The 13,781-nt window shown below is 35.2% G+C and overlaps 3 protein-coding genes across 3 annotated transcripts in view; 2 read left to right on the top strand and 1 right to left on the bottom strand.

Moving 5' to 3' along the window:
• Positions 1–786: 786 nt before the first annotated feature.
• On the top strand, positions 787–5,293 carry LOC113233236 (putative folylpolyglutamate synthase; the record flags this gene model as incomplete). The annotated part of the gene is made up of 2 exons (XM_026468277.1): positions 787–1,238; positions 4,912–5,293. Coding segments are annotated over 2 exons (834 nt in total), but the record flags the coding sequence as incomplete, so codon positions are not given.
• LOC113233031 (putative RNA polymerase II subunit B1 CTD phosphatase RPAP2) lies at positions 2,878–4,859 on the bottom strand. Its single transcript, XM_026467976.1, has one exon. The coding sequence runs from the start codon at positions 4,690–4,692 to the stop codon at positions 2,905–2,907; it is 1,788 nt and encodes a 595-aa protein (XP_026323761.1). The 5' UTR covers positions 4,693–4,859; the 3' UTR covers positions 2,878–2,904.
• Positions 5,294–7,560: 2,267 nt separating the features above from the next.
• Positions 7,561–13,781, top strand: part of LOC113233032 — a 56,646-nt gene continuing 50,425 nt past the window's right edge. Inside the window, exon 1 of the mRNA XM_026467977.1 lies at positions 7,561–7,808. The gene's annotated coding sequence lies outside the window, so the exon portion shown is untranslated. The remainder of the gene's footprint in view (positions 7,809–13,781) is intronic.

Here is a 13,781-nt window from a genome sequence, read left to right as displayed (position 1 = left end):
TGATGACTGCGTTTTAATATTTCAACCCTTCCAGTGATCGGATTGACTGGAAATCTAGTAGTTTAATTAAAGTACATGACAGTATAATAAATCATTAATACAGTGATTGTAGCATGTAGGTACGTATACGCACACGCCTGCGTAGTTATCTAATATCAATTAATATTTGCGTGTAGTAAAACCTTATGCGTAGTTGGTAACAAATGTGTGCGTGTAAAAGTCATGCGTAGTTGGTAACAAATGTGTGCGTGTAAAAGTCAGCTACGCTAGTCTCGAAGACATTGCTTTAAATGCCGTTTCCATATACTCCGTGATTAACCCTAATTAAAGCAATACCTAGTTCCGCTAGTTATGAAACATAATGTCGATATCAATTAAATGTCACATCCCTGTCTGTAGATTGTCACTTTTTGCTTTTGTTCCAAGAAGTTTATGTTCATAGGATTCTTAGCTTTTATGTGACTAGTAATAATAAAACCTTATTAGATCCAAATAAGTTTCAATTTTTTGTACCAAAAGTTTTTTATTATTGTCTATTTTCGTTTGATAATTTATAACCAATCAAAATTATGTTATCTTAGTACTAACGTAAGATTACGTTTTCAAATGTGTGCATGTGGCGACACCGGTTTTGATACAAATGTAGCTTGATGCCATTTCCATTCTTTTCTTTCTTCGGTGGTACTGTAGTGGAGTAATTTCACAAAAACAAAAATTGAACATCATGGTAGCAAAATATCGTGAGATTCAATAAAGTAAAAAAAAAATTATAAATAATAAATTTATTTACAGTGCACATTACACATAGTACCCGATTACAACGATTATATTTTCCCAGAAGAGTTTCCATCTCAGTTACCGGTCGATATAGATGCTTACCGAATGAATGCTTCCCTAGCCGTACAACTATCTCACGCCTGGATGCGTCATGCCAAAAAACAGGCTTTAAACCGTCGTAACATAGTAAAAAAACGCGTTATAAGTGGAAAGGTCATGCAGCACAACGGATACACCGAAATCGACCCGTACATAATGGATCATAGTAAATTGAATGGAATATCAGCAGATAAAACAACGATTAGAACGGTGCCAAGGAAAACGATAGCAGCTTTACAGGAATGCAAGTGGCCTGGACGTTACCATGTTATTCAGTCGGATTATGCGACGTTTTATTTGGATGGCGCGCATACGAAGGAATCTATGGAGATATGTTCTAAGTGGTTTCAAGAGAAAAGCGGGTAATTATTGATTTAAAAAAAAATCTTTCATAATTCATTTATTTGGTATCTCAACAGAGCATTAATTTCAATATCTATATATATTAACGTGTACAACCATTGACCTACAGTCAATGTGTATAAACCAGTAACGCTGCTAACAGACGGGCTGCATGTCTGCCGTCCACTAACCAAAACGCGGGTAAGTGACGAATGGTCAAATATACGTTTTAAATAGCAAAAGATAGAGCACAAAATTCTCTTTTAAACACAGTTGGAATTAGTTAACGTGCTCGACTTATCGGAACTTACCCTAACGATGCATAGCTGAAATATCATTAAAGAATTTGAATATTCTAAAACTAAGTTATGGTTTTTTATATTTCAAACAATGACTTTGTCACGTAGCCGCATTATAGTTATCGGACGGCAGATGTCTGCAGTTAAAGCGTGCAGTTGAGACTTCAAATGCAAGCGTCGGCTGTGAACGATAGCCCGAGAACTAATAGTCGCAATTGACATTCTTAGGCTCTATTTATATTGCGGCGTAACGAAATGGAATCCAACTTTTGTTACATAGCATAATGAACTTAATGACCAATTGTGCAGCGTGCAAACTAGATACCAGCCAAAATCCGCGGAAGATTTTGGTGTTCCGCCGCAATATAAATCGAGCGTTATGAGGATATAATGATTTTTTGTCTCTGAAACAACTTGATTATTTCAGTAACGGCAAAAGGTAACGATTATTTGAGAATCACATAATAGTAAAACAAAAACAGTTTTGGTGAAACTTTTCTCGACAGATTGCCTAAAATAAATTTAACGTCCTACTGTACTGCAGTAATAAAAATAAACCGAATTACTCAACTCCTACCGTAGGCGTAGGTTGGGAAAATCAAATGCGGTATACACAGATATATTTAAACATTTATATTATAACATAGACGTCGTAGGGTTTACATTAACTTCGCGCACGCAGTCCATCTGGTAGCAGCCTAACAAGGAAACAATATACACACATACAATATCAAATCTACAACAACTAAGGTGTAACACTAAAACTTGCTTATATGGATTGGTACTTCTATGAAATAATGTATAAAGAACTACAAGAAAGACCTACATTAAATAACTCCAATGAACAGTGCGCCAACTAAATTTTTGTTCATTTTCTGTTTTTAATGTAAACAGTCTTATTTATTTACTAATATTATGCTCCCCAAATTTTGTTTTTTGCTTTTTTATTTTTTTTCCCCCAAAATTTGGGGAGCATGTTACTAAATAAATAAAGCTGTGTTTACATTAAAAACAGAAAATTACCAAAAATTAAGGTGACGTAGTGTTCATTGGGGGTGTCGAATTTAGTAGGAAAATTGAGCAATATTGGAATGTTTTATGACATTACCCCGAGGTTAAGAGTTCATAGTTTTTTTTTATATATAGTTTTTATATATAGTTTTTATATATTATAATCACATTCCTTTATGACACGTAACAAGTTACCACGAGAGGTAACTGGTAACCTCAGTAGCCAAAGTATTGCCCAATTACCCTACATCTATACCACTTAAAAAAGCGTACATATTTTTTATAATAAATATAATATCACAATTAAAATTATTCCAAATTACACTATAGAAATTTTAGTGATAAATCTACTCTATATTCAAGTTACACCACTATCTTACTCAACAGTGAGTTGTGTGTCATTTGTATCCAATAGTCTATCAACATCAGTAAGCCAACTTATTAGTCTCTCCAAATAACCTCCATCCTGTTTATAACTCAGTAACAATAGTTGCATATGTTCATACCCCATTTGTTGTTCTAATAAGTACTCTAATCTCCTGTCTCGCAAAGAAAGTAACTTAATTATTATAATTGCTATCAATGTCCATTGAATAGGTTTAAACATAATATTGTTTGCTTTTAATTTAAATGTATTAACTATCAATCGGACATCAGAACTTATAGATAAAGTTAATAATCCTAATGACCGTAGCAGATCAGGCAAGACTTTGTTTAAATGTTCACAAACTATTTTTCTTCGTAAAGCATTTTGTGCATTCTTGTCAACAAGAGGAAGTTGTACGTTTTCATCATCGTCTGTTGTTGGGTTTTCTTCAACACATAGGTCAGGTAAGTTTGTTTTACCGGCAAGGAAATAATTGACTTTCAATTCCATTTTCTTACTTTCCTTCTGTAACACAGAATAATTAGGCAACGGTTTTGTTTCCCGTTTGAAAGTTTCCGAGTCATGTTTCCTATCTTCTAATTCGAGCATGTTTAATTTACGACACAAAGCTTGATATTGGTCATATGTATTTGAAGTGTAAAATATGCTTTTTGCATAGTTGTCCATATATTCTTTTATGCATTCACCTTTATCTGCTACCATTTCTTTAACTTTACTTTCACCAAATAGAAATATTAGAGTGTCTAATGTAAACCATTCTGCCAGGCATTTTTCTACTTCAATTGTTATAGTTGTTATCGCTGGCTGTTTCTTGCTCACTATTTTCTTAGCTGACAGTACAATGTTTTCAGAACATTTAATTGCTGGTGAATCAGATAACAGTTGTTCTGTGTTAGGTGTTTTGGTTAGTATAGGGTCAACAACACGCCCCTTTTTTTCTATAACATCTCCTACTATGTTCATAGGATTGGGAGTAGGCTTTTTCTTAAGAATATCTTTTTTACAAGATATTGAAGATTTGTTTGATAGGCTTCTGGTATCTTGAAGATTAGTGTTACAGTTTTTATTTGATTGTGGCGTCAAATGTTCTGTAGTATCCGTTGACTCCTTATTTTCACATTTGCCAATACTGTTTTCCTGGAGTTGATAAGTTTCTAACCCTTTTTCAGCAGTTCCTTCAGGATCATTTTCATTTCCAGCTAACTCATTAAGATTGGCATTTGCAAAGTCATAGATTGAAGAGAACATTTTGGGTTTTATATTAACCTTCTCTATTAATGCCACATCTATCTCATGTCCAAGACTACCAACATGGTCTTCAACCAATAGATTGAATGTAGGTATCTTTTCATACTCTCTGAACCACAATGGACTTGTCAACATTTGCTTCTGAACAAACATAGCGGCTTTGTAACAACTGTTACTGCAAAAGTTTTTCCTGGCTGTAATATCGTATACCTTGTTAGTTCTCAATGATATTCGATACTTTTGTTTGGGTATATCTTTCTCTAGCAAGTCATTTGAGCATAAAGGGTAACCACATTCATGCAAAATAGCTCTCTCTTCAATAATGTCTTCAAAGTGACTCTGGTTAATATCCGGCAGGCACTGAAGGAGATAAGTGTCCGAAATGCCCTTTTCAAGTAAACTTTCCACGATAACCTGGGCTTTTGCGTTACATTCACGCTTCTTCTGTATGGCTTCACGAATTTGCTCCTTCGACATTTCCTCGACTTTCGTGGGTTTCTTTATAAATTGTTTATCTTCTGCATCCATGACTAAAGTTGTGTGGCTGTATATTGTTCAATTTTGCACTATATTGCGAGAAAAACGCATAAAAATAAATAAAATCGACAACACCACTTAACCTCAAACTGGGTTGTTGATTTCTCGATAAACGTCAACTTGACATTTTCGATTAAATAGCTTAACAAATCGATATTGTGTCCGTTATTTTATCGATCAATTTTATTAATTAAATTTACGTGTTTACAGGTGTCGAGAAAAGATTTTAATATTCAGCGCAACTGGAGACCGCGATGTTGAAATTTTACTCACTCCAATAAAAGATATTAATTTTGTATTTGTATACATTGTTATTCCAAGAGCATATAAGAAATTAACTAATAAAAATGATAATTATTCTATACTGGAACAGAAAGATCTGACATCAAGATGTTGTAAGGATGCAGAAATATGGTGTGAGCTGTCAACTTCCAGCGCTAAAGTGAAAGCGTTAGAATGTGTGTCAGATGCACTTATCGATATTAAACGTCACAACAATAAAATTGATAATCTGGCGGTTTTAATAACTGGTTCTCTACATTTAGTTGGCGCTGCGCTGTCTATATTAGATACGAGTTTAAGTAAAGATTAGTATTCATTTTGTATTTGGGTGATATTGATTTATTCCTATTCTAATTAGTTTTGTACTTAATTGTATACGAAAAAATGGGATATTTCAAATTAAAGCCGACTTCCGAAAGTAATGAAAAAAGAAAACCGGAAGTAAAAGTTCTGTTAACAATTCAATAGAATTTATGTATATTTTAGACGTGTGTTGGTTATGCAAATAAAAAGTTAAAACTTTGAATCAGTGCTTTCTTTTTCCACAAATAAATATTATAATAAGGCAACTATCCGTGCCACAGTGGTACTTTCTTGACACTAACATTAATAATTTCCTAAAACGCAATGTTAATATAAATTTTGCTAAATCCGACGAAATTACTGTGTTAGAAAAAGCTCGTGGTAAATTTCGGACATAAAATCCGAAAAACTCGCGAATTTCAAGTCCGGATACGAAACCACGCTGCTTGCGAGTCGGTAGCAGTAAGCTAAACCACGGACTGAAAGAAAGGAAGAAAACTGTTTATTGTACAAACACTGACACGCATGCAAACAAAAAAAACAGGACAAAATGTAATAATAATAATAATATTCTAGAAGAAAATTACAACAATTTATATGAATAAGCAGTAATTTACCGTCATGCGAGTCGCGACTGGTACTGGTACAGGGTCAGGAGCACGTCAAGCTTGACACTTAAGTTTTATGTCCAACTTTATGCGCTTACAATACGAACGGTCCAAAGGACAGTGTCAAACTTGACGTGCTCTTGACTGTACCAACGGGACATAGGCTCAACTCACACTGGCGCAGAATCGAAGCGTCGCGGCGCGTCGTGTTTTTCGCCTATAATATATTCATTTCTATTTTCCTATTATTAAGGTACCAATTTGTGTTATGCAAATATGGAAACGGGCGTCGACGCTTGGATGTAGTCAAGCGTCATTTGAGCGCAGTGAGGCGTCAGACGCCGACCACACTGTGATTCGGGCGCACTAATGCGAGCGTCGTCGCGCGACGACGCGTGTCGTCAAGCGTTGTAGTTGAAAAACAGGACGCGACGCGACGCTTCGACTCTGCGCCAGCGTGAGTTGAGCCTTACCCAGCTTTAGCCACAACCGGTTTTTTTTTTTACCTAAGGTGTAATAATATACCCAAGGTGAGCGAATGTTTTACTTTTACAAGATTGATCACGGGCGTAAAGACATGAGTGTGTGGACGTGATCTTTTTCTTTTTTTAATGTAAGTGCCGGGACTAACAAGTCGTGCGCCTAATCCACAACAGTTGCAATGCTTTAAGCGCAACGATCTGAGCGGCACTGACACCGCGCCAAGACAACAAGACAAGTCACATCCACAACTTTCTAGAATATCGGCCTGTCTCAAAATCACCTAATTCATCTGGAAAATGGTTTAAAAACAACTGCAGAATATCTAAAATGCAAAGCCTATGAATCGTAAACGTGTTTAAAATAATCACGTGACATTATGAGCCTATGTCACGTGATTATTTTAAACAATAAAAAGCTCGTTGTCGTTTTCTCAATAAAATGTAGCTCTCTCCGGGTGCAGTTGTGTAATAAATAAGACAAAAATGAGTCATTTTGGCTTAGGTCACTATTTTTGAAAAGCAGCGACATGTGCTTGTAAACTTAATGCCTATATCACTGCTTGGCAGCAGAAAAGCTAAAGTGGCAGTACTTTACTGGACGAACTCTTTCACAAGGGGCTCTACTGCTACCAATGATATTTAATATGTTGTAAGTTCTACTAAATAACATTTTGCACTACATGTCTGGGGATCTACCCCTGTTCTCTGTCTGACATCCGTTCGTAGCTATTACTGTCAAATAAGTAATACTCTATCAAACCAAAAGACAATGTCAGGTACGAAGGTCGAATATTACTTATTTGACAGTAATTGTTTCGGACCGATGTCAGACGGAGAACGTGAGTAAACCCTCGCTATGTACAGTCAAGAGCACATCAAGCTTGACACTTTGTACTTTGGACCGTCGCTCGAGAAGTTGCTCGAGAGTTGCATTAAAATTTTTTATGTCGAGCTTGACATGCTCTTGGCCCTGTACGAAATATAATAAAATATCGATAGTGATATGTTTAATTGATCGATCAATTATAAAGTAATGCGGGCCACACTAGTCAATAGAACTGTCATTTTGACAGTCGAGTTGAGTAAAAGTCAATTCGCCGTCCAATCTATTATCATTTTCTAGATGACCTTTCATTTCATAGACGTACGTTTCAAAATAGCAAATAAAAATACGCTTTCACACCGCTTTATTAGTATTTTACGATTAATGAATGAATTGTGTTTTAGTGCAATTATCGACGGTGTTTAGAGTTTTCGAAAGTTCAAATTAGTTTGCGACGGAGTTCAAGAAGTGATGTCCTTATAGTGTTTTAAAGTTAGTATCTAATAATTATCATTAAAATGTTAGATAACAGGATCTGTGCTGTGTGATATCTAGCTGGCTGGTAAACAAATGGACTCTCATAGCCCGATGTGGATTCTATAAATTGTAGTAAGTATTATTTAACTTAGTTGTACATATTTTATCTGTTATTCTTTATAGAATTTCATTTGTTCTAAAAATATTTAGTAATTTCTAGATGCTTGAATAAACAATATGTTGTACTCTTGGTATAAAGAAATCACATGATCATATGTTGAAAGTAAAAAGAAGTCAAATTTTATAAAGCATAAAAAATTAACAATTGAGTAAGTTTGTTCACAGAAGTTTAAGTTTTACTTTATTAAATTCTCCACAAAAATTGTTGTTTTGCTTAAGTAACCATATAACCCCAAGAATGTGAATAGCATTTCTATTAATGTAACCAGGTTTAGATACAAAAGCTGGTGCACTCCCTGAGGAAAAAATATTTCCAAACCTCAGTACTCAGCACTGCAAGTGCTATTTTTGTAATTTTGCAGGAATTGCAATTTTGTGTTGAAATGCAGCAATGTACAACATTTAGAATGGCTTGATATAAAATTAATTGAGTTTTAATAACATTTTGAGCTACCTTAATTGTCGTACAAACTGCTTGTCAACACAAAATTGCTGCCCACCATAAAATTACAAAATTGCGCTTATAGTATAATGCTTCTCAGATACGGATTGTATTTTGGGTACTTCAGGGTAATAATAAATATAATTTAAAATAAGTTCAAATTTTATTTATTATTATTTTGAATTCAATGTCAATTTATTACACTTGAGTGATCAAGGAAATTTTAAAGTCCCTGTGATAAGTTTCTCCTATTTGTACGTAGTTCAAAAATATTTTTAACTGTGTTGAAAAAAAAGGAAGAAGCTGTCAATTCAGTCGAATTACATTACATTTTTTGTGCTTAGTTATGCCCACATGGCTTAGCAAGCCGAGCTTGATGTACCCTTAATTGTATTTCATAAGTAATGTTATAAATTTGACATCCAATAATACTATTATTGTACACAACATTGCTATTAATATTATTTTTTTATTAAACTGATATTTGTAAATATAGTTTACACATAATATTTAAGAAAAAGGAATAGAACAAAATTAGATTAGATACTTTATTGAATATCATGAAGTTTTACTACCATGCTATCCATATCGCACTGCTACTACAATAGTATTATAACTCAAAATATGTGAAATTTAATATTATATCATTACTGAACGTAAAATTTGATTCTCTACAGGTCAACAAAAACCGTTGTTAGAATATTGTAAGAAACAATCAAAGATATCTACTTAACTCAAGATGAGACTCACTTTATGTGAGCTAGTTCTGGTCAAAATAAACCATATTCAAAAATATAAAATTATTTTTTCTATTTTATTTTTAAATATATTTGGGAAATGGTTTGTCTCTATAATAAACTATAACATGTACATAAAGTTCGAATGATTTTTTGCGGGAAGTGAGTAATAATCGTTTTTCACCGATTCTGAGAAAGTCGACTTTTTGAGTTAATACTCTATTGTATTGACAGTGCGATATATTTTGTGGTATGGTACCTGCATAAGTGTAGAAGTTTTCGTAAGTTTCACATAGATGACTCTGACTGCAAAAAAAACTGTTTTAAACTAAACAATGACCTATAACAAGCACAAAGAGAAATCCATACAATCAGCTAAATCGATCTGTAACTCAGTCGGTAAGAGCAGTGTCCCCGCTGCAGTAACCGACTGGTTGGAGTCCAGTCTGTTTGAAGAAATTTTTTTTTGTTGTTCGATCTTTGTATCAATCTTTGTATAATAATAATAATAAAATTGTCATTTTGCAAATGTGATCTTATTACACCAAGACTGCAAATATCATTTCCATTAATGGAACCAGCCCTCGTAGCATGGCTACGCATAGTAGTCGGGACACGCGTTATAAAATTAAATAAGCGCGCGCTGTTGGCTGTCTCAATCAGATCTAATGTAGATAGCCAATAGCGCGCGCTTATTTCAGTTTTACCGCGCGTGTCGTGACTATATGTGTAGCCATGCTACGGTTGCAGGTTTAGATACAAAAATTTGGAGACAAAACAAGGTATATGTTATCGCAATTGTTATTTCCACTTCCCTTATTTTTTTTATATCCTCAAATTATTAGTTTGCGAAGAAAGCCTCTACATTACCTTGCAAAAACCTGTAATTGTAAATACATGCCACATTGTCAGAAATTTCATGCCGATAGAAGAGGACGATATAGGCTACACACACACCCTCCATACAGATACACGCCATACTGCATTTACTTGATTTCAGTCCGTAAGTGTGGTTCAAACCAGCCAACAGGCTGAGAAAAATAAAGTAAAATTATAATAATAATTTATTTCTTTACCGGGTCCATAGATTGTTAGTAAATTACAAAATGCTGAAGTGTAAGGGCTAGTTACACAATACGTACACAGCAACACAAAAACAAATAAAAATTAACAGTACTATGCGACGGCATGCAGTTGCATCTGTTGAGCGAACATCGGCGAGTCCCAGCGTGCGGACACGACACGACAGGGCACGACATGATAAACCGCGAGACGTCTATGCGAGAATAGAGGCGCGCCTCTTGCGCATGATGGCTGCAAACCCGCCTGTGTGCGCCTCCGCGAATATACCCGAGGCGCTGCAGTATACTATGCATAACAAACCAGTAGGGCTAGCATGATAAGGCGCGACTTGCGCGAGGGCGACATAAAACGCGAGATCTCTATGCGAGAATAGCAGTATCTCGCGCTTTATGTCGCTTCCGCACTAGTCGCGCCCTAGCGTGCTAGCCCTACAGATTGGACTTAAATATGACGAAAATAGGTCAAAATTACTATATTATATCTTTAAAAGGGTTACCTATCGGTAGTCCGAAATGAAATTTTGCAGAAATAACGTTTGGTCGAATTTTCATAACCTCGAAAGTAATAGAGGAAAATGTTTTTTCTTTTAAACTTTACACTTAACATTTTTTTTATTACCGTGAGGAAAATGCGTTACGCATTTCCCGCCGCTGGGAGACGGCGGGGATATGTGGGACTCGCTCCTGGGGACTATGTCATGTCGGTCCCCAAGAGCATACCCACTAAAAACCTCACGATGTTCCTGCGCGCACCTGGCGCCGGAGCCGCGGAGTCCCTTTCAGATGCTACCGCGACTCCAGTGGTGCCGGTCCGCCTTTGGACGGACCCCTACACCATCCCCCCCTTAATCATAGGGGGCGACTTGCACGGAGATGCCCCGGAACATTTGGGGCATGTGTTCGGTGAGGTAGCTCGACACCACTGCAGATATTGAGGCAGGCGGTGGAACTTTAGGGCCTCCTCGATGACGGAGAACGGGAGACTGTTGAACGCGTTGGCGATGTCCAGCGACACCGCTACAACAATGTACTATGCGAAATCGAGGTCTGTTTCAGATCAAAAAGCAATAACTTTCTTATTTGTTAAGATAGACTATTGAATTTTTGCACAAGCATAGAGTATTAAATACTGCTTTAGTTAAAGTTCAGATGCTATACTTTTATAAGAGTATGTTTATTTTTGAAAAAAAAAATTAAAAAATATATTTCAGAAATAGCTTTTATTTGATTTCCTTAAGGACAACGCTACTTATATTATTAATAAAAAAATATTATTACATTAGTTTTTTAAAAAGCAATCATGTTTAAGCTCTTATCTATTTAATTAAGAAATTAAAAGTTATAAGATTACAAACACGTATAGTAAAAAAAGTTACAAAATACTAATTTAAAAGTAAAATAATGTTACAAATGTATGTATGTCAATGTGTATATTATGTTTTATTATACTTGTTGAACTTCAGGATCCAAAATGAGTTCATTCACTTTTAAAAGATCCAGGGTATCTTCATCAAGTGCCTTCACACTTATGCTACATGTTTTTCTAAGACTGGAAATGTACGGATCTGATGTGTAGAGAAGAGTATGAAATACACCCTCATTTGTAGCTGATCGAGAGCACTTCCTGGCATGATGTAGGCGAAATTTTTTATAATCCTTATTACGGGATTCTTGTGCATCTTCGGAAAGTTGACCAATAGGAATTACACCAAAATGCTTAATGACACTTTCACCATGAATAAAAATTTTGTGTACTGAAGATGGCATGTAGTACCATTCATAATTACTTACATAAATCCTGGCAGTTTCCATGGCATATTTGCCAAATTTTTCTGCATTTATCATTACGCCTGATGAAAGAGCTTGTAAAATAATATACAACCTTTTGATCAAATTCACATCCACTCCGGTGATTTCAGAAGAACAATTTGCGTTGTGAAAAAATCATTTAGCAGTATTACCGTCATTGGTATTACCACTTCCTTGTCGTGGTTTGTCGATGATCACTCCTAGCTCCTCCCGAAAAAGTTTTTGTACTAGGGTTTTCTTTTCTTGCTTTTGTCTTTTCTTTTCTTCACTTGTGGCTGACCATGTCCGAAAAGAAAGATTATATGAGATATGTAATACCATTTCCATACAACGAATCCAGGCATGCAATGTGGAAAGTCCGTATTGATATGCATTTTCATTTTCTGGCCTACTAGTGACTTTAGTCAGATCATTCATTTGCCGTGGAGTAGCTCCACAGATTGTACACGTGGATCCAGATGGTGTATCTGTTAATACTTGAGCTACTTTGCCATCTATCATAGTCAGAAAGAGTTCGTGCTTCACATTCACTCCTTCACCTTCTTTATTAATTAATGATGGCCGCAAGGAAATTATTTGGTTCTTTATTTCATCAACAACAGCTTTAGTTTTTTCAGGGGTTTCTTTACAAAATTCTATCGATATGGGCCGACAAAAACGGACTGACGAAGGCACTGGATTTTGCCAGACAATGTCGCCAGTAAGCTCATTGACTAATTTAATAGGCACTAACGACGTAATAAACAAATTTGTATCAGAAACAAGTTCAGACTCCTCTGGAAGTTTTTGTTTGTACTGACTTAGACCAGATGAACCATCACATCCCCATTTACTGTATGAAACTAAATGACACAATCCATTGTTATACACCGAATCTATGACCAAAATCCTAGCTACAGTGTGGTACAATAAATCTTGAAGGTTTAGTACTTTTGCATGTGTATTTGTAATTTCTATTGCTGTAGATGGTGGATAACATGTCTGTTTGATTTCTTGTATTTTATAAAATGGTGGAAATAGAACACAGTCTCGTTCGTTTGTTAAATTCCTTAAGTATATATATTGTGCTTTCGTTAAATCTAAGTCAATGAAACACTCAATGCTTCTTGATCCATTAGCATTTTGCTCTCGCTTGCGTTTTCTATGAGATTCAAATATAGAGACTTTGTATCATCACGGTCAGCAAGCCTTAGTTTTTCCACGAGTTTTGCTTCTATTTCTTCTCCTATTGAACGTAAGCCCTGTACATAGGCATTGCAAATGTGTTCAAAGCCATATTCACTAAATAGCGCGGTATTTTTTCGTTTTTTGGTTGACGCTTCTGCCCATCGTTTATTAAAGGAAGGAATGAGATTCCTTTAAACATCACTGATAATAAAACACATGTTGTCTTCAGAAACATGATAGTTTACTTTTAAAACTGTTGATAGGGTTTCAAGTTTTTTTCCTCCTTCAATGTATGAGAGTAATAATTCACGCTTGGAACACTTGAAAGAATTTGATATTTTGAAATTCAGTGGTGATACGTAACAATCAAACGTCTGTTTAGTTTTATTATCAATTTGTGATAGCTTTATTAAATTAATTCGCTCTTCTTATATAATTTCATCAATGAGGGTAGTGTGCATTTTGTTGATTAAAGTAGTACCACAAAATAAGTGCACAATGTAGACAAAACGCCCTGTTATCAATAAATACTTATAATTTATTGAAATATACCGCAAACTAATCAATTGAATAGTACAACATAAGAAACCACAATAGATAGCGGTTTTCCGTTTCTTGACTTATATCGTAGTTTTCGCGGAAACTTCTAAAACCGCACGTATCCGCAGCTGATTTTTATAAATGTTAT

The sequence above is a fragment of the Hyposmocoma kahamanoa genome, unplaced genomic scaffold (genome assembly GCF_003589595.1).
Source record: "Hyposmocoma kahamanoa isolate Upper Pololo Valley unplaced genomic scaffold, ASM358959v1 78, whole genome shotgun sequence".
Taxonomy (NCBI): Eukaryota; Metazoa; Arthropoda; class Insecta; order Lepidoptera; family Cosmopterigidae; genus Hyposmocoma; species Hyposmocoma kahamanoa.
The sequence above is the reverse complement of the archived record's forward strand: the minus strand, read 5'-3'. Positions and strand labels throughout refer to the sequence as shown.